Genomic DNA, 22506 nt, shown 5'->3' on the forward strand with positions numbered 1-22506 from the left:
TTAGGTTTTCCACTGTTCCTTGAACCTCCACTCCCCAGAATGCTGTGTAACAGCCAAGTCACCACAATCAGGCAGAAAATTTGCAAATCTGTAGAGAAAATTGACTTGGAAGGAAGGCCTATGACAGGAATATATAACAATAAAGAAAACATTTGGGTGGTTTATGCAAGTTAAGTCACGCAATTGGACATATGTTTTCAGTGCTACCTGGGGCAAATACATTTTTTTTGCTGCACAGAGACTGAAGCTATTCATAGGTCAGATGGGATGTTTGTGGAGCACTGATGTGGAATTTGCTGGACTACAAAATAGTCCTTCAAAGAAATATTGAAAGAATTAGAAGTAGTTTGTTTCTTCCTACTTTAAATTTTCACAAGACACCTGGCAGTCTTGGATTTTTTTTCAGCATGTGAGCTCTCCCAAGATAAACTTATTGATTAATCACAAATTCCCTCAGGGCATGAATGTATCATAACTTCATTTGGGACTGAAGACATGTGTAGGCCAAATCTAAGTTTCTCTTCCTTTAAATATTAATGGTGACAGTCCAGTAACTTTTATATTTTTTTAAAAATTCCTGTCAACCCACATATTATCAGATTAATTGAATGTAATTTTGTAATCTTTCACAAGCAAATTGTTGTGCAATTCAACTACATAGCATCTAAGATAATTTGTACCACGCAGCTATACTATTAACACAACATAGTTCCTCATGCCGACCATATATGCAATAGAGGTTTCCCCATCATCACAGTGGAGCAAACTTGCTGAAGCAACACAAGGCACGACTGATAGAAACTGCAAACGAGCATTTTGTTGACCCTGAAAGATAGATTTCATAGATCAGACAGTTAATTGTATTGGTCTTTGCCTTTAAACAAAACCTCAGATATGTTACATCACTGTATAATTGTTAAAAAAAAGTGCTTCTTTCTGGATTGTCTTTCCCTTGTTCCTTGCGTATTTGGCCTTGGAAGTTTTCTATCTTATTTTAAGAAAAGTATTGTGGTGCACTCTAGCTACTGAGTTCTGCAGTCAGTGGATGAAAATTACAATCCCACATGCATTATTCCCATTTAAAGAATTTAAGAACTTGAACTTTCAACTAGAGGATCCTTTTCAGTCTGGTCGGCATGCTGTGTGGATTATTGCAGTGCACTCCAAAGGGAGGACAAAGAACATTACTCCTGCAATTTTCTGTTTGGTAACCAGGTTCTCTGAGAATTGCAATTCCACAGGATATTGATGAAACTGAACTTCTGTAAAAAGTCCAAAAACAGAATTTTTAAACTTTGTGCTTCATTTGCAGAATCAAAGCTTGAGGAACTGAGCAGAACTCCAGCACCAGGTATCAGAGAGGGACCAGTCTTGGTGAAAATGTACATTTGTTCCATACAATGAACAACTTTACAGAAACATAGTATTTTCAACAATCACATAATTTTATAAATGTGATATGAATGTGTTAACACTTATGAAGCAGGTGTGAAAGAAATCAATATGGTTGTTTAAAAGGAAATCAATATTTTTGACAATTCAGAGAAACAGGTTTCAGCAGAAAATTGGGTGGAAAAACAGCAGGTGAGAAGGAAGAAAGAGATTTAGGGAGGGTTGGATGGTCAGAGGAGATCAGAGGGAGGGAGCAAGCGGGGTAGGAAATAAGAAGAGTTTCGTCAGAGGAAGGGATAAGGGGTTGGGAGGGGTGCAAAAGGAGACAGAGGGGAAAGGGTAGGAGAAGAGTTTGTTAAATAAAAAATTCGGATCAGGGTGGGAGGGGAGGAGAATTGAAACATATAAAAGTTCATCTTTACGAAAGATATCATCAGCTGGCAGTGGTGCTGTGATGAGAAAGGCTATGGGTCAGATAGGAATGGATATCTTTAAAAAGTAATAATTGTATCCAGGGGGAGAAGAATTCATAAACTTGCTTAATGTGGAACAAAAGGCCTAAACAGTTAGTTAGCTCCAAATTTGACACTGGAATGAACCTGGAGAGATATAACAAGAAGGCTGGTTTTCCACAGGTAGGAAAATTTGAGGAACAAGGCAAGAGGCAGTAATTGGCATCCTGGGAGGACAGAACTCCTCAACATAAAGGTGTACCGCTTTGTTACCATTCATTTAAAAGAAAAGGAAAAGGCTTGTATTCATTGAGTGCCTTTCAAGACCGTAGAACAGTTGGTGCTCCACAGCTAATGAAGTTTGCGGTTTTGAACCTCACTGCAGAAGACTAATACTTTAGTGCACTACTAAGATCGTGCAGAACTAGTGGACTTGCCATTGTTCAGATGAGATGTTAAATAAAGGCCACCCTGTCAGATTAATGTAAGAGATCAGACAATACTCTTTCCCAGAAACATATGGAAATTTTCCTTGGAGCCTTGATCAATATCTGTCATTTAGCCAACATCACTAAACAGCATATCTGATCATTATCACAGTGCTATTTATGAAACTATGCTGTGTGCTAGTTCACTGGTGTGTTTCCAGCATTAAACACACTTTAGAAGGACACCATTAGCTTAATAAAGTGCTTTGGGATGTCCTGACATTGTCATACTGCTAAATGTAAGTTATTTATGAGTGAATGAATCTTAAAAATGATGCCTATTCATATAACATAACTCTAGAATCATACCTAACTTCAAAGTATCAGATTGGTTGTCTTACCTGTCCGATATGCCAACAATCTGGCTTGAACCATGCAATGTCTTGCAAATTTTTGGAACTCGTCATTTGTGTGCTCGTCACATGCTTTGTCCGAATCATCACAATAAAATCTGAACGTCCCATACTCTGGAACGCTACAGTCAACAGTTGCTAACAAAAAGACAAGATCTTCCATTTTATGCCTCAAGTTAGTAAAATGAATATCATCACATACGTTCTCTAAGCCAACAGTCTTCAAGATTTCTTTGTGAGTCTCACTATTGGATATCAAGAATAATTTCTCAAATTCCTGTAATCGATTTTTTCTGCACTCAGTAAAAAAGTCCTCAAGTTTAAAATCTCTGTTCAGGGTGACTATACTTTGTAAAAACTCACACTTTTTTGAGGTTTCTTCCACAAACTGCAGCATGTTGTAAGCCAAAGGCTGAAGCAAAGTGCAAATACGAGAGCGACTGTTGGACTTGAGTCTTTCCACAGCTTTTGCATCTAGTTTTGCATCTGAATTGCAATTATTCATTACATAGTCGTCAACTAGACTTATCTCAGGGTCACCAGGCCAGTATGATATGCGATTGACTCCAGCTAAAACAAAAAAGGGTAGAAATTGAAAATGTGAATTTTTGTTTAGTGGAAATTGTACAATTTTATTTCATAAAACAACAACACAGAAGAAAGATCTTCAACACAAACTACTGGGCTGTCTTGTTGAATGAGAAGTCCAATTATTCCTTGTCCCCTGCTCCTTCTGCATAATCCTACAAATTAATCCCCTTCATGTACATATCCAATTCCCTTTCAAAAGCTTTTGCCTACTCATTTTTTTTTCCAGTGCACAATTCTCCACATTAAATTTCATCTATCATGTTTGCCTGTTTCATCAAGATGTCTATGTACTCCTGAAATCTGCAACTACTTTCCTCACTGTTTATTGGACTTCAAAGACTTACCTCAGCTGAAAGCTTTGAAATTGTACCCACACAACAGGTCAGGAACGTTTGCATAAATTTATCAAAGTATTGCTGGTACTTCTAGGGAACAACACTCAATACCACCTTTCCAAATTATGACCATTCATCATTATCCTCTGTTTTCTGTTTATTCGCCAGTTTTAAGACCACATTGGTACTGTCCTATTCAATGTTGCAAGTCCACCATAAGGTAAGGCATTTAATCAAATAATTTTATACTATACATACCATTTAAAACCATCTTTAAACAGGTTGAGCATGGTTTCCTTGAGAAATAGAGATCGCAATCTTTCATCTTAGACCCATGTTTGACAACAGCAATTTGGCCTGCATGTAACTCTGCGCTTGAACAGTGGAGGCCGATAATCTTTGAATTATGTACTACAACCAGGCCATTTTTGCGTCGCTAAAAATGAAGAAAAACACCATGTGAACAGGAAACGAAAACATCAAAAACTGAAAATAAAAAAAAGTTCTCCAAATTGAAAGCAAAAATTTAACAAACTGGATCAGCCACATAAATGCCACAGTTAAACAGCAGGCCAGAAGTTAGCTTTCCTCCAGAGCAAGGCATATCTCCTGGCCCCACAAAACCTTTCTCTCACCTACATGGCACAGTTCAGAAATATAACAGAATGCTTTCCACTCATCTTGAGGATGTAACTGCATCGCAACTGAAGAAGCTCAATATCATCCAGGAGTTGTTAAGCCTGTCCAAACCCAAGACCACCTCTATTTCCAAATACCCCTGTAAGCTAGGCATCAGCATGACTAAGGTGTTCGTTATCTTTCATTGTTACTGGGTTCAAATATGGAACTCCCTTCCTACCTAGGACAGCATGTCAAACAAACAACTCACCAGTTTCTCAATAGAATTAGGAATGTACAATAATGTCAGTCTTCCCAATGCCTCTCACATTCAAACATTAAATTGAAATATTAATAACATTAACAATAGTATTTTTCCATTTGACTATGTTATTCTTTATTGTAGGAATTAATGCTTAGGCATATTATTGATAAACAGAGAAACTTTATCTAAAAATCAGATGTAGATGGTATGGGAGACATTCATTTTGAAAGGATATCCTCATTTAGAGAAGCAAGGTCAAAATATGAAGTTTGTATTCTTTCACTTAGATCATAAGGATTTTTTAGCTTCTCTTTACAATCAGGTTTTTTCAAACCTACTACTTTTTTTAATGCAATGCTTACACTAAATAGCTGGTGAATGTTGGGAGGATACATCTTACAGCATATCTTTTTAATTAACATTTTTCCCATATTCTTTCTTAAAATATTTTTTCCCCATCAAATTGTTGGAGGTGTGAGCTGATAACAGCAATGCAACGGTAATAGGATATCTGTGGCCAAACAGATCTTCTTAACCAATCAGACTTATGGATAGTGGCTGAATTCAAAGTTAAATCAGATACAGAAAGAGGAAGGCAATAAGATTGGACTGGAAGTAATAGAAAAGAAAGATTTAAAAATTTAGTTACAGTTTGACATTTTAAAAGCTGCCCAGCGATTCCTTACCTCAAGGAATGAGACTCCGTGTTCTTCTTTAAGTTTCTCACTTTAGGGCACAGAGAACTTGACTGACTATCTTTAATAATTACTATAGTCCCCCTGTAGCCGCAGGCGTATGTTCCAGGACCTACCTAGGAAGCCCAAAGTCGCAGATAGGAGCAAACTCATTCATTTAAATGGGAAACATACCTTCCTGGCAGCCTCCTGGTCTATGGTTCTGGAAAGTTCCCGAAAATATGTTCTGGCCGTGGTAAACCATTTGTAACTGAAACTAAGGAAAATGATTCTGTGGATATGGGGGATCGCCCTTATCACATGGCTGAAATGATACTTGTGTTATTAATTATTTGAGGAGAAAGTGAGGACTGCAGATGCTGGAGATCAGAGCTGAAAATGTGTTGCTGGAAAAGCGCAGCAGGTCAGGCAGCATCCAAGGAGCAGGAGAATCGACGTTTCGGGCATGAGCCCTTCTTCAGGAATACAGGCAGAGAGCCTGAAGGGTGGAGAGATAAATGAGTGAAGGGTGGGGGTGGGGATGGGGAGAAAGTAGCATAGAGTACAATAGGTGAGTGGGGGAGGGGATGAAGGTGATAGGTCAGGGGGGAGGGGGGAGTGGATAGGTGGAAAAGAAGATAGGTAGGTAGGACAAGTTATGGGGACAGTGCTGAGCTGGAGGTTTGGAACTGGGGTGAGGTGGGGGAATGGGAAATGAGGAAACTGTTGAAGTCCACATTAATGCCCTGGGGTTGAAGTGTTCCGAGGCAAAACATGAGGCATTCTTCCTCCGGGCGTCTGGTAGTGAGGGAGTGGCGGTGAAGGAGGCCCAGGATCTCCATGTCCTCGGCAGAGTGGGAGGGGGAGTTGAAATGTTGGGCCACAGGGCAGTGTGGTTGATTGGTGCGGGTGTCCCAGAAGAGACCTTGGCGTACAGGCTTATAGTTCCTTGAAAAGTAGAGTTGCAGGTAGACAGGATAGTGAAGAAGACATTTGGTATGCTTGTTCTTATTGGTCAATGCATTGAGTATAGGAGTTAGGAGGTGAGGGCGAGGCTGTACAGCACCTTGGTTAGGCCACTTTTGGATTATTACATTCAGTTCTGATCTCCTACCTTTAGGAAAGAGATTGTGAAACTTGCAAGGGTTCTGAAAAGATTTACAAGGATATTGCCAGGGTTGGAGAGTTTGATCTATAGGGAGAGGCTGAGTAGGCTGGGGCTATTTTCCCTGGAGCAGCAGAGACTCAGGGGTGACCTTATTGAGGTTTATAAAATCATGAGAGGCATTGATAGAGTGAGTAGAGTCCCAAACTGGAGGGCATTGGTTTAAGGCGAGAGGAAAAAGATTTAAAATGGACTTAAAGGACAACTTATTCATGCAGAGGATGGTGTGTGTATGGAACAAGCTGCCAGAAGACATGGTGGAGGCCAGTACAATTACAACATTTAAAATGCTTCTGGACAGGTACATGAATAGAAGGATATGGGCCAAATGCTGCCAAAAGAGGCTAGAGTAATTTAGGATATCTGGTCAACATGGACAAGATAGATCAAATGGTCTGTTTCCAAGCTGCATGTCTCTATGACTCTAATTCCCAGATCCACTCTTCCTTTCCAGTATTTTCTGGCCAATTTTTATATTTATAAATGTACATCATTGAAATGTCATTATTTTTATGCAAATATATTTACAAATATATATTAATCCTATATATTTTCCTCCATAGGAATAAAAAATGTTTTATTTATGACTTCATAAAGATCCAAAGTCAACTAAGTACGTACTTTTGAAACATCATAATATAGGAAACTCAGCAACTAATTTCCACACAGCAAAATCTGACAACCAACAGGATAGCAATCTGAGAGCTTATTTTGGGGATTTGACTGAAAGAGAAATAACAACCAGGGACAATAGGGATAACCCCGTTGCTTTTCTTTGAATGGTATCATGGAGTTTTTAGTCCAACTGGGAGGACAGGTGGAATCTTGTTTTCACACCCAACCAAAACATGACACCTCAGACAGTGGTACACCACCTCAGTGTTATGTCACTTAGACTCAGAGACAAGACGCGTATGTCAATGAAATGGTGAAGAGACATTCTGAAGTGTTTTAACTTTCCCTGAATCAACAAGTGATGGACTAAGTTTGATTCAGATGACATCTACTTTTGCATAGTATTCTACGTAATCCACATTTACCTGTCATTTAATTATCTGAACTGCAAGGACAGAAAGAGCAGCATGTCATTAACTCCAGATAATAATGTTGTAGGTTTAAGATCCATTTCAGCTGACTCTCCAGGGCTCATCATTCAGATGAGATTACAGGCAAGTTTGTCTGCTTTGAGGATTCACTTGATTTAAAAAGCCCCAATATTATTGGCAGAACAAATATTTCTTCTCATGCCTTAATAACATTCAGCCTCAATTGGCAGCACTAACAAATTCGTCATTCATTCATACCGGTATCTTCCCAAGTGTAAAATGGTTACTGTATTCTTTCTCACCACATCTCCCTCCATGCTAACCACTGTACTGCAAAGTGAATGATTGTCCTGAGAATAAATTCATGCTCAGGAATAGTTTAAGGGCAGCAACAAAGAACAAGTTCATTACTATTGGGAGGTGACAATAGTGAGACTCAGTTAAGATGTTTATTTTTTGGATAAAAGTGTATAAGTAACTAGCTTTCAGGTACCACAAGAAATGAAAAATATTAACATTGCAGTTTAATATGTCTTATCACATGTTTCCTATTAAGAAAACATTTAAAATACTAATCTATTCAGCAAGTTAGCTGGGAGTATTATACATGTGAAGCGAGAGACTGAAATGTGAAATATCCTAACCTGTATATATCCATTTGCAGCAGTAGGAGTGGTGAGAGCGGGGACCAGGGGCTGCCAGGAAGGTAAATTTCCATGTTATAGACTTACCTCATGAATCAGTGGCCTCCATTTGCAGCAGCGGAAATGGGGAGAGCATGGACCAGGGGGCTGCCGGGAAGGTAAATTTCCCTCTTAAAGACTTGCCTTATGAATCAGTGGCCTCCTTTTGTAGCAGCAGGTTGGTGAGAGCACAGACCGGGGACTGCCACGAAAGTAAGTTTCCCTGTTATAGACTTACCTCGTGAATCAGCGGCCTCCTTTTGCAGCAGTATGAGTGGTGAGAGCACGGACCAGGGGGCTGCCGGGAAGGTAAATTCCTTGTTATAGACTTACCTCATGAATCAGTGGCTTCCATTTGCAGCAGTGGAAATGGGGAGAGCATGGACCACAGGGCTGCTGGGAAGGTAAATTTCCTCATTATAGACCAACCTTGTGAACAGGTGAAGCGAAGGCTCAACAGGAATGGACATGGACATGGGGATTGCTGACCACATGAACTGGTACATTCGGCAGTGGCTAAACCCTAAACACTACACGTGTAGTGTCTCCCATCTGTCCTCCTCCTCTAACCAAAAAAAAAGACTGTTTGCGGAGGGTAGGTAAGGTAAGGCTTTTATTTTCATTTATTCAATCTCTCTTGGAAATTTAAAGTAGAGGGGATAGAGGTTAGGGAAATTTCATGCTCTGTTGCAAGATGTGGGAGGTAAGGGTCACTACTGGTGTCCCTGCTGACCTCGCCTGCAAGAGGTGCACCCAATTCCAGTTCCTCACAGACTGCAGTAGGGAACTGGAGCAGGAGCTGGATGAACTTCAGATCATTCAGGAGGCTGCAGGGGTAATAAGAGAAGAATGATAGGGAGGTGGTCACACCTAAGTTACAGGATAAAGATAGACAGGTGACCATCAGGAGAGGGAAAGGGAATAGGCAGGCAATGCAGGGACTCCCTGGGTCGTTCCCCTCAATAATAAGAATACCATTTTGGATATGGCTGGGGGAGAGTTTGGGGGGTGGGGACCTACCAGGGGAAATCCAAAGGAGCCAGGTCTCTGGCACTGTGGGAAATCATGTCTCACAAACTTGATTGAGTTTTTTGAGAAAGTAACAAAGAGGATTGATGAGGGAAGAGTGATAGATGTGATCTACATAGATTTCAGTAAGGCGTTCAACAAGGTTCCCCATGGTTGACTGGTTAGCAAGGTTAGATCTCACGGAATATAGGGAGAACTAGCCATTTGGTTACAGAACTGGCTCAAAGGTAGCAGACAGAGGGTGGTGGTGGAGGGTTGTTTTTCAGACTGGAGGCCTGTGACCAGTAAAGTGCCACAAGGATTGGTGCTGGATCCTCTACTTTTCGTCATTTATATAAATGATTTGGATGTGAGCATAACAGGTGGAGTTAGTAAGTTTGCTGATGACACCAATATTGGAGGTGTAGTGGACAGTGAAGAGGGCTACCTCAGATTACAACAGGATCTTGATCAGATGGGCCAATGCGCTGAGAAGTGGCAGATGGAGTTTAATTCAGATAAATGCGAGGTGCTGCATTTTGGGAAAGCAAATCTTAGCAGGACTTATACACTTAATGGTAAGATCCTCGGGTGTGTTGCTGAACAAAGAGACCTTGGAGTGCAGGTTCATAGCTCCTTGAAAGTGGAGTCACAGGTAGATAGTGAAGAAGGCATTTGGTATGCTTTCCTTTATCAGTCAGAGTATTGAGTACAGGAGTTGAGTACAGGGAGGTCATGTTGTGGCTGTACAGGACATTGGTTAAGCCACTGTTGGAATATTGCATGCAGTTCTGGTCTCCTTCCTATTGGAAAGATGTTGTGAAACTTGAAAGGGTTCAGAAAAGATTTACAAGGATGTTGCCAGAATTGGAGGATTTGAGCTGTCGTGAGAGGCTGAACAGGCTGGAGCTGTTTTCCCTGAAACATTGGAGGCTGAGGGGTGACCTTATAAAGGTTTACAAAATTATGAGGGTCTTGGATAGGATAAATAGACAAAATCTTTTCCCTGGGTTAGGGGAGTCCAGAATTAGTGGACATAGGTTTAGGGTGAGAGGGGAAAGATATAAAAGAGACCTAAGGGGCAACTTTTTCACGCAGAGGGTGGTACGTGTATAGAACAAGCTGCCAGAGGAAGAGGTGGAGGCTGGTACAATTGCAACATTTAAGAGGCATTTGGATGGGTATATGAATAGGAAGGGTTTGGAGAAATATGGGCCGGGTGCTGGCAGGTGGGACTAGATTGGGTTGGGATATCTGGTCGACATGGACGGGTTGGTCCGAAGGGTCTGTTTCTGTGCTGTGCTGTACATCTCTATGACTCTATGAACCTGGCTCTGTGGCTCAGAAGGGAAGAGGGGAGAATACGTGGGCAAATGAGACTCTCAGATGATTATGTTGCCTCCCAGGTGCCAGGGTCAGGGATGACTCATAGCGAATCTATGGGCTTCTTACAGGAGTGGGTGAGCAGCCAGAAGTCATGGTATACATCAGTACCAATAACATAGGAACCTAGAAGCATGGCATTCCAACCAGATGTCTATCAACAAACACCATCTACCACACCCTGAGAAAAAGAACAGGAAATGACATCACCACCGGACATGACGTCACCACAGGAAAAGACATCACCAACCCAAAGAAACCCAAACATATAAATAGAATGCAGGAATTATCAACAGTGCTTCACCTGGAGGCCCACTGATGATGTTACCTAGTAGGGTAACAAAACGTCTGGAAATGAACCTCCCAGCTCAGTGAGCAAACCTACATCCAGAATTACTAACTGTGATGTAAAGATTATGTATCAAGGAAGGACTGTGTTCTTTGTTAAGGAAGATACCCCTGCACATGACTCGCAAGCATGTTCAGGGTTTCTCCAAAGCTTGCATCGTACTGTGCTTAATAAAATTTGGTTGCTATTCACAGAAGTTGGTATGTTGCAGTTGCATCAAGTAAGGACCTCCGAAAAAAAGAACTTAACAGTCCATAGATCCCTCAAAGTTGCTATGTTTACCAAGAAGGCATATGGTATGTTGGCTTTCATTAGCAAGGGGATTGAGTTTAAGAGCCACAAGGTTATGTTACAGCTCTTTCAAGGCCTGGTTAGACTGCACTTGGAATACTATGTTCAGTCCTAGTCGCTCCATTGTAGGAAAGATTAGAATAGATTTCCTACAGTGTGGAAACAGGCCCTTCGGCCCAACAAGTCCACACCGACCCTCTGAAGAGCAACCCACCCAGACCCATTCCCCTACATTTGCCCCTGACTAATGCACTTAACTACGGGCAATTTAACATGGCCAATTCACCTAACCTGCTCATCTTTGGACTGTGGCATGAAACCAGAGGAAACCCACGCAGACATGGGGAGAATGTGCAAACTCCACACAGTCACCCGAGGCTGGAACCGAACCTGGGACCCTGATGCTGTGAGACAGCAGTGCTAACCACTGAGCCACCGTGTCACCCTGTGTCTTATTTTTTATTATTTATTTGATTCCCTACAGTGTGGAAACAGGCCCTTGGGCCCAAGTCCACACCAGCCCTCCGAAGAGTAACCCAACCAGACCCATTTTGTGGAAGCTGTAGAGAGGGTGGAGAGAAGATTTACCAGAATGCTGCCTGAACTTGGAGGGCATGTCTTATGAAGAAAGGCTGAGGGAGCTAGGACTTTTCTCAATGGAGTGAAGAAGGATATGAGGTGCCTTGATAGAGGTGTACAAGATGATGAGAGGCATAGATAGAGTGGATAGCCAGAAACTCTTTTCCCAGGGCGGAAATGGCTATCACAAGGGGGCATAATTTTAAGGTGATTGGAGGAACATTTAGGGGAGATGTCAGAGGCGGGTTCTTTACACAGAGAATGGTGGATGTGTGGAATGCACCGCCAGCAGTGGTAGTAGAATCAGATACATTAGGGGCATTTTAGTGAGTTTTGGATAGGTACATGGAAGATAGTACAATGAAGGGTATGTAGGTTAGTTTTACCTTAGAGGAGGATAAAAGGTCGGCACAACATTGAGGGCTGAAGGGCCTGTACTGTGCTGTACTAGTCTATGTTCTATGTATATTTGTGGACATTATTCAATTATGCAAATTATAGATATAGAGCATACTAACAATAAAGCTATTTTAAGTATCAATATTAGTCCATGAACACATCTGCGTTTCTGTTCCATTTAAGTACAACGCTGCAGAATTTTGCAACATCCTGTCGATGACTGACTGTACATAGTCAGTACATGAAACCTACTCAAGTATATCAGATCATATAGTAGTTACCATGAATAAAATTATACAAAAATGATTGATAACAGTAAAGGTTGTCTTAATTGATGACTGAAATAATGAGAAAAAGATAACAGAACCCAACATGTCACTTACAGACTTATGACCCATATTATTAAAAAGCTTCTTTTATGATCTTTGGGCAAATACTATACCTGAATTGCCTTTGGTTCATTATTTGGAAAAAGTTCCATCCACAGACTAAGAAGAGTGAAAAAGTTTACTTTCGAGAGTCTAGGGCTCAGTCCTAGGAAATAAAGAAGCCGTATTAACTTACTAAAATAGGTTCCATTCAGATAAGGCAATACTAACAGCTTAACATAACAAAAAGTATATCCAATAATGGAATAATTAGACTGTCATGATTAGAACGAGGGCACCCAGGTGGACATCATATGGGTTCCCTAATTGGAGCCGTTAACCTGGCCCAGCCCTAGCTAACAGTTATAAACAGAACTGTTTATAACAGTTATCAGGGGTTCTGTTCACTATAGGAGCCAGCCCTGAGCTAAGTGGGTCAGTGTCATGTACAATACACATTCTAAATAAAGAGTGATTTGGTGATGGGATACTGGCCTTTGTGTAGTTATTTCATAGACATCTTAAAACACTATGGCCTGCATTCTATAGAAGCAAGAACATACATTAAAACAAACATCTTTAATACAGGTAAATGACCAGACGTGTTCATAGTTGTGTAAACAGTCAAAAATGGATGCCAAACCAAAGGAGAAAACATTCAGTGGGGTCAAGTAGTTTAAAAGAAAGGGTTCCAGAAGAGAGTAGAGATGGGGAGAGGTGAAGAAACTTAAAAAAGGAGTTTTATAGCATGTACCACTGCTCATGGAACAGCTACCAAAAGTTAGGTGAAGTGAGGACAGGATGAACAAGACGTTAATGGGAGGAGAGGTCTGTGAACTGAGATGGGGCTGAAGGAAGGCTGAAATTGGAGTTTTGGAGAAACAAAGAAATGAAGGGATTTTAACAGACCAATGACAATTTTAACTTAATTACAGGGATCCAGGAACTAATGCAAGTCAAGGAGGATAGAAGGGACTGGTGAATGGAACCTTTAGATAAGCTGAAGTATATACAAACCATAAAAGCTGGTTAGATGATCAGAAGAATATTAGAGTCATTGAGTCCATGTTACGAAGGTGAGGTCAACACCCCTCTGATAATTAAAACTGAAACACCCAGAGAGGAATACCTCATTTCATAATCTGATAAAGAAGTGTGACCAGGGGTATAATAACCTACTTCTCACCACCCCTCCCAATCTGTTATAAAGGAGTGGTTAAATGAAATGAAATCCTTTCACTCACTAAACAAGTAACAATTTATTTATCTAACTCCAATAGTGAACAAATTATCAGAATTTCTAACAAACTGTACAATTACTCCCTAACTATTACCTATTCCCTGATTGTTTCAATAATACAATAATACAAGTCCCACTTCTATAAATCCAAGTGATAAGAAAACAATAGGTCAAAAAAGTTAGTCTCTCAAAGTTCACACGGAATGTATCTTCCAGAATGCTCCTCTTCTTCTCCACTGATTTCAAATCAGAAATGCCATTCTTCCGCTGATTTCTGCTGTCAAGGATGTTTGGTCAGCCATTTCTTCTGTTCTGAATGCCTCTCTCCATTGAATTTTTTCAGTCTGAAATGCTTTCTCAGTTGTTTTCTGGTGTCAAGAGTATTCGCTAATTGCGCCAATGTACCTTATGAATGGATAGTGTTTTTTTTCTGAGGGCATGGAGATTTTTTATGTCTTCAGATAACAGTTGGCTCTCCCCCTAATTTTCAAATGCTTGCATCGTTTATACTCACGATTACATATTAGTTTCTTTACAATCGGATTGGTTTGAGGGAATCAAAACCAACGCATTTAAATTTATTTGATCCTTAGTCTCCAAGCGCCTTTTTAAAGTAATTGGCTGAATTTAAACTGTTGTCTGGGTAAAAATGTTGCTTGGGCCTGCTAAATGAACAGTGTTTTGTTCCAATGTTTCAATTTGTGCACCTACACTTTAACTGCTGTTTAGACATCCATTTTAACTCTACACATCAAAAGAACACCGTCTTTTAAAAAGACAACGCAATGCTTTCCCTCATTTTACAATCATACTATTTTTACACACCAATTTCATGACAGTCTGGAAATAATAACCACATAAATGACATGTTAACATTGGAGGGGGCAAAGGTCAAAGGGAAATCGTTAGATTCTCTCTTACTGGAGATGGTGAGTGACTAGTCCCTGTGTGGTACAAATGTTATTTACCACAGAGCAGCGATAAAGAAATGAAACCTTTAATAAATTATACTTTTTATCATAAGTCTAGAAATACCTAATAAGAAGTGATACGCATAGCATAAGACCACCTTAGCAGAGAAATTGATTGCTTTTTTCTATGTTTGTTTCTTGCTCTGGGAATAATCAAACAGTTTCTGGAAATGTCCAGGCTCCTTGGTTCGGGATTCCATGCTGATATTCCTAACTTGGCAGGATGGGAGGAGAGGTCTGTGAACTGAGCACTTTATGTACTCTCTTATCTATGCAAATATTTGCAAATGGCAATAAAATGACCCTTACATGATGGAAACAAAAACACTTGACCTTGAACTGGGAGATGGACATGAAGGACAGGGGCAGTCCTCTTCAGGCATCCACCTCTTTCAGAAGAAAGGCTAACAAAGATGGACAAAGACCCAGAAAAGAGTTATAACACTTCAGCTAGAGAGCACAATTTACTGGAACAACACACCCCTGGCAACTGGCCTTTCTGATATCGATTAACTGCTCTCAACTGTCATGGGTAGTAATTTTTCCTGTCTATGTGGCGAATGTATCAAACCTAAACTGCTGCTTTGTTATAAACTACCTTAAAATTATTCACAAATAGTTGACTATTTCTTTGGACATCTGTAGCTCCAGAACCCAAAATCTTACAGATTGGTGTGAGGAGTAGGATCCACATTAGCTGAGATATTTGGGAAACAATAGTTTTATCCCTGTGGTATGGGGGTAATGGTTTTTGCTAGGGAATTAATTGATAAGAGTCTGGCAAAAAAAAAGGTAGCAGCTGAAAAGAGAAGTATCCTGAGAGCTGTAGATAAGCTACATCTGAGAGTTGAAGTCTATTTTTGATACACCTTAATTGATTAACAAAATTAGGGAGAGGCAACAGTTACTGACTTTGCTCGTGACATTTACATTGATGAAAAAGATTCTTGTAACTTTGGCCCTGTTTTGTTTCTTAACTCCCTTTGAAATGGCCTAGCAACTCACTCAGTTGTATCAAATCACTCCAGAAAAGTTGAAAAAGAATAAAACTGGATACAGCACCCAGAGGTGACCTATACACCAGAGATATCATCAATACAAATTGCCCCATCAACCCTGCAAAGTCTTCATACAAAGATTGACACAGCTTTTTCATAAAATAGTCTAGCAACAGTCTAACATTGAGCTAATGCTCCAAATCATATCAAGCAGCCAATGTTCCAGCTTCCTCCATTACCATTCCTGGATGTGGTTAGAACCGTCAGAGGTTACACCCATCAGTAGCATACAGTCAACTGGATGGCATCGTGAGATAGTCAACATTAATTCTAAAGCCCATGAAGTCTCATGGTATCAGATCAAACATGGACAAGGAAACTTCATACCTACTTCCTTTCTCTGTTGATGAATTAGTTTTCTGCATGTTGTACACTCTTTGGAGGAAGCAGTGAGAGTACCAAAAGACATAAAACATACAATCTGTGGGAGATTTCAACTTATGATTAGGAGTGACTTTCTAGTGCAACTACTGACTCTTTTAAAAAATGCCTTCATGGGATATGGGTACTGCTAGCAAAACTAGCAGTATTGCCTATCTCCAACAGTTTAATTGGTGACAGCAGTTAAGAGTCAACCACATTGCCATGGCTCGAGAGACACACGAGGTTTAAGAATGGCAGATTTCCTTCCCTAAAGGATGTTAGGGAACTAGATATCATATGTTGTAAAATTCATGTTTTTTCCCAAATTTTCTGTATTTTTAATTGTCAACTGAGATGAGAAAACACTATTTTAATACCTGAACTAATTGTAAACAGCATTTACACAGCTGCTCGTTCAACTAGTGTTTAAGGTGCAATTACAAGTGGAGTTTTGGTTGGCATAAGTATCTGACTGGTCTGTGCTCTATTGACAAAGGCCTTCAGTGGAATTGTTGTCTGAATAGCTTGGGGTTATGAACAAGATACAAAGAAGTCATCAGATATCCACCAGCTCAGGAACTTTCTCTGTTCTCTGCAGTAAAACCCTGAAAAAGAACCAGTTGCTTTCAGAAGTAGCTGTAAGTTGTGATTTTGAATTGATAAGTCAGAGACATTTTAAAAGTGAACCAGCTACCCTGTGCCTCTTGAAAGCCAATGGAAGTATTTTGGAGAAGGGCAACCAAGAAGCAGCATTTTGACCAGTACATGAATCACAAGAATCATCTCAGGAATTACTGAACTGCCTTTCCAGACTTTTCCTCCATCCATAACACCCAGGTATTTTCTCCTCTGTAGATGCATACATAAGGGGGATTTTACAAGATTAGAGTTTTAATTAGTAGATTTATATGCCAATGATTCACCAGGTTGGTACTTTGTTAACCTGGGGTCTAAAAGAAAGGTAAACTGGAGAATTCTGTCTACCTTTTTAAATACTTTATTGTTGTGATGACTCCAGGAATAACAGGGCTTGATTTCTAGCAGGTTTCCCCAGTGAAACATGACGATTTTGTTGGAGACGATACAGGGTTAGAAGCTTAGCTCACCTCATGAAATCGCTTTTCTTCTTCTGTACTTACACCACCGTTCTTTTTGAGTGACTTTTCCCTTCCCATTTGGTACCTACACTTTAGTCCACTGACCTGTGAGTGGTTGGCTCATATCAGGCAACTAATTTACAAATATAAGTACAGATACTTAGTCTGTATTCTGTTGTCAGAAAATTACTGTCACTAGTCACTTAGAATGGAGGGACTATGCTCGCTAAATATATTCAGCTAATCAGACAAAATCAGTCTGACTTTGTAAAAGATTTTCAAAACGTTGACGAAAGTGGTGACACAGAGTTCCTATGGATGTTATTCATATGAAGGTCCAGAAGGCAATCTATTATTCCTTATAAGAAACTATTAGCTATAATTAAAACTTATGGAATTGAAAGAAAATCATTGTCTCTTGCCGATCCAAACCAAATCAGACTAGGGACAATGGGCAGGTACACTACAACCATGTTGGGGTTTGAACTATTCATTGATTTATTAATGACTTAGAAAAAGGGATAGAAAATCACATATTTGATCATGTTGATGACATAAAGATATGTGGATTAAAGCATAGAAATCACAAGGAGATATTGACAGAATTAGTGAATGAATAAATGTGTGGCAAATTGATTTCAATATGGGCAAGTGTGAGGTCATGGCCTTAAGCATATTGCAGATTCTGCAAGGTAATATTCACCAGGATAAATACTGGATTGTACAGTAACACATTATAAGGGTAATCAAGAAGGAAAACAGAGACTGTAAAAACTGCAGACACAAAATAGGCCTGAGAAAAGATGAGGAGAAAGTGAGGACTGCAGATGCTGGAGATCAGAGCTGAAAATGTGTTGCTGGAAAAGCGCAGCAAGTCAGGCAGCATCCAAGGAACAGGAGAATCGACGTTTCGGGCTTATGCCCGAAACGTCGATTCTCCTGTTCCTTGGATGCTGCCTGACTTGTTGCGCTTTTCCAGCAACACATTTTCAGCTCTGAGAAAAGGTGAGAACCACGTATGAAGCAATCTAAAAGATTTGAACAAAGCACAAGTGGAAGATATTCAGAGTGACTGCATCTTTCAATATTTACAAAAGACCATAAGAGAAATAAGTCCTCCCAAAACAGATTTAATGACTTTAATACAAAAGAGGGGGTCAAAGGCTCAAAAACAATGCAATTCAGGGATGGGTGAAAGATACCCAATGTTGCTAAATATAACTCGGACATTTGAGTGCCACTAATATTCATTATGTGAAATTCACTGACATCCATAACCTGCTTTTAATCTACTAGAGTTCTATGGCAGTATATTACACAAATTCAAAAGGGATGACATTATCGGGAATTTTCTCTCAGAACCTCTTGACTTCACCTCTTTCAAGAGCCTGCTTAAAAACTTAACTAACCTGTTCCCCTTTGGATCTGTGCAATCTTTTGACCAATTAAACCTCTGCTACATTTACTTAACTCTGAATCAGTTAGGATACCAAGGTTGTGCAAGCATCCTCTTTTTATATTTGCGTCTTTAAAAACTGTGGACTGAAATGAGAAAAAAGAACTTTTTAAAAACAGGGATTGAACAGGATGGTTGCATAGTTTCACAGAAAGGAATTTGGAACCTATTGTGAGCTCTTTATGAGACTATGGGTTCCTGCAATGTGTATGATGATCAGGAGCCAAGGACTTATTTACCAGTGAAGTTGATTGATTCCCAGCTAACTGAGCAGGTTGGAACTGGAAACAAGTTAGAGACAGAGACACAGACAGAAAGACAGAGAACGGTGTCCAGTTGTTCTCTCCAGCAAAAGCTGACTGTTCTTTGCAACAAAGAGACTCAGTCTAAACTGGAAGGAAACTGCAGCAGCCACTCTGAGCTGTGACTTTTGAATTCATAACTCAGAAACTAATGACAGTGGCATGGTGGCTCAGTGGTTAGCACTACTGCCTCACAGCGGCAGGGACCTGGATTCAATTCCAACCTCGAGGAACCGTGTGTGAAGTTTGCACATTCTCCTTGTATCTGCTTGGGTTTTCTCTGGGTACTCTGGTTTCCTCCCACAATCCAAAGATGTGCAGGTTAGGTGAACTTGCCATGCTAAATTGCCCATAATTTTCAGGGATTGTAGGTTAGGTACATTAGTCAGTGTAGAATATTAGAGTAGAGGGAATGAGTCTGGGTGGTTTACTCTTCGGAGGGTCAGTGTGGACGTTTTGGGCTGAATGGCCTCTCTCCACACTGTAGAGATTCTATGATATCTATAGTATTTGCAAAGTCAATCAGTCACTCAGTATTTCTTATAAACAAATGGAAGCTTACAGAGAAAGACCTGGTAATCTGAAGAAGGATCATCCAACATTGGAAATGGGAAGCAAAAATCACTGAACTGGCTTTCTACTTTTTATACCACCAGTAATAATCTATTTTCATGATTTGTTTGTATGCATGCGTAAGGGGAATTTATTAGGGGCTTAGAGTTATAGCTAGTCCACTGCTTTTCGTCATTTATATAAATGATTTGGATGTGAACACAGATGGTATAATTAGTAAGATTGCAGGTGAAACCAAAATTGTTGGCATAGTGGACAGCGAAGAAGGTTATCTTGGAGTACAATGGGACCTCGATTAGATGGGCCAAAGAGTGGCAGATGGAGTTTAATTTAGATAAATGTGAGGATCTGCATTTTGAAAAAGCAAATCTTAGCAGGGCTTATACACTTAAAGGTAAGGCCCTAGGGAGTGTTGCTGAACAAAGAGACCTTGGAACACAGATTTATAGTTCCTTGAAAGTGGAGTCGCAGGTAGTTAGGACAGTGAAGAAGGCATTTGGTATGCTTTCCTTTATTGGTCAGAGCATTGAGTATAGGAGTTGAGAGGTCATGTTCTGGGCTCTACAGGACATTGGTTAGGCTATTTTGGAATATTGCATGCAATTCTGGTCTCCTTTCTATCAGAAGGATGTTGTGAAACTTGAAAGAGTTCAGAAAAAATTTACAAGGATGTTGCCAGGGTTGGAGGATTTGAGCTTTAAGGAGAGACTAAATAGGCTGGGGCTATTCGTCCAGCGTCGGAAGCTGAGGGGTGACCTTATAGAGGTTTATAATATCATGAGGGGAGTGGATAGGATAAATAGACAAAGTCTTTTCCCTGGATTGGGGAACTAGGTTTCGGGTGAGAGGGGTAAGATTTAAAATGGACCTAAGGGGAAACCTTTTCACGCAGAGGGTTGTGTATGTATAGAATGAGCTGCTGCCAGAGGAATTGGTGGAGACTGAAAGAATTACAACAGTTAAGAGGCATCAGGATGGGTACATGAATAGGAAGGATTTAGAGGGATATGGGCCAAGTGCTGGAAAATGGGACAAGATTAATTTAGGATATCTGGTCAGCATGGATGAGTTGTACCAAAGGGTCTGTTTCCGTGCTGCATATCCCTAGTAGTATTTTATGCCAATGGTTTAACCATTTTTTACCACTAGATATAGTCTAAATATTTAGAAAAGGTTAAAAATCACACAACACCAGGCTATAGTCCAACAGGTTTATTTGGAAGCACTGGCTATCGAGGCACTGCCTCTTTATCAGGTGTCAACCACCTGATGAAGAGGCAGCACCTCAAAGCTAGTGCTTCCAAATAAGCCTGTTGGACTATAACCTAGTGTTGTGTGATTTTTAACTTTATCCACCCCAGTCCAACACAGCACCTCTAAATCATATTTAGAATACATAATAATTCTTGTTTGGAAGAGAATCCTTGTCTCGTACTTTCTGTCAATCCTGGTCAGAACATCAGGTAAACTGGAGTACTATGTTTACTTTTGAAAACAACTGTAACATTTGACATGACTCCTGGAATAGAGGGCATGATTTATAGCATTTGACTTACAGTTGAAAACAGTTTAGTTCAGCATAAAGGTAGGGCAGAGGGTGGAATTAGAGGCACGGGGAACGGAGCTTGAGGTTGAGAGGGCCATAACAACAGCTTTAGTTTTCCCAATATTTAAACAAAGATAGCCTGTTTGATTGTACAGAAATTACATATTGCTTAAATTAAGACACATTTTGTTGAAACTTCGCTAGTTCACTCAACAGGACCATTTGCAAGAATACCATTTCAAGGAGAAAACTAACATTTATAGAGAGCAGTGTGCTGCTTTGTTGCAACTCTAACAGTTGCGGTGTTGCCATGAAGAATGCACCAGTTAATGATATTGACAGTTAACTGTCAGACATTGTTTAAATTATAAACCAATTATTATTCAAATTATAAATGATAAAATAACTCTGATTGGTCAGAGAATTGCCTGAACAAGTGAATAGCTGACATCTATTTTGTTGAGTTGGTTACAGGCACTTTTGTATGGGCAGCACAGTGGTTCAGTGGTTAATGCTGCTGATTCACAGTCCCAGGGATATGGGTTCGATTCCAGCCTTGGGTGACTGTCTGTGTGGAGGTTTCACATTCTCTCTGTGTCTGCGTGGATTTCCTCCCACAGTCCAAAGATGTGCAGGTCAGGTGAATTGGTCCAGCTAAATTGTCCATAGTGTTAGCTGCATCAGTCAGAGGGAAATGGGTCTGGGTGGGTTACTCTTCAGAGGGTCAGTGTGGACTTGTTGGGCCCAAGGGCCGATTTCCACACTCTAGGTAATCTAATCTAATATTGTTAAAAATAGCTTACAGTCCTCACAAGCCATAGTGCAATCCTAAATTGGTTGACAGCATAATTTTTCACACGCAGAGCTATCCAGCAAATATTGCCCAGTTTTGCAAACTTAGGGTGGTTGGATGCAGGCAGAATTTTGCTTGTTTTAAACAACCAAAGCAATACACTGTTTGATACACTCTGCCAGTCTTTAAGAAGTATGGCATGTGAATTTGGCATCAGGCCACATTACTAATTTGTGCAATAGGCAAAATATTATTTTGATGGTAGCCTCTTGTTACTGGTGAATACAATGTATGTTGCTACTGCATAGTAATTACACAAAATATATTACTTCATCTGTTTGTCAAATGTTTAACATACCTCCAGCATAATCTGAGACATAGTGGGTAGCTTTTAGACTTAACAGTAAATGCTTTAGGGTTTTTTAATGAATTTGCATAAAATAGGGCAAAAGAAAATCTGCTCAATATAATTACTAACCCACAGGGTAGCTTTGATGCGGTTCATTTTAACACCAAATTTGTATAGTGAACAACTGACTTGGGCCCTATTTACATGATTGCATCCAAGGCCAATGTTACAGCATATGGAAATGTTGGAATACCAATGTGTATACTGACCAGCAAAAGTAGGTGTACTGTAAATCATTGTAGAGAACTTGATGGCCTAT

At 40.0% G+C, this 22506-nt stretch overlaps 1 protein-coding gene across 1 annotated transcript in view; it reads right to left on the bottom strand.

Moving 5' to 3' along the window:
- cdadc1 (cytidine and dCMP deaminase domain containing 1) overlaps positions 1-22506 on the bottom strand; it is a 65952-nt gene that overhangs the window by 39938 nt on the left and 3508 nt on the right. Inside the window, exons 2-4 of the mRNA XM_072584551.1 lie at positions 12514-12605; positions 3870-4047; positions 2674-3255 (exon numbers count right to left, since the gene is read on the bottom strand). Of these exons, the coding sequence (XP_072440652.1) occupies positions 2674-3255; positions 3870-4047; positions 12514-12605 (852 nt within the window). The remainder of the gene's footprint in view (positions 1-2673; positions 3256-3869; positions 4048-12513; positions 12606-22506) is intronic.

This window comes from Chiloscyllium punctatum, chromosome 15 (genome assembly GCF_047496795.1).
Source record: "Chiloscyllium punctatum isolate Juve2018m chromosome 15, sChiPun1.3, whole genome shotgun sequence".
Lineage (NCBI taxonomy): Eukaryota > Metazoa > Chordata > Chondrichthyes > Orectolobiformes > Hemiscylliidae > Chiloscyllium > Chiloscyllium punctatum.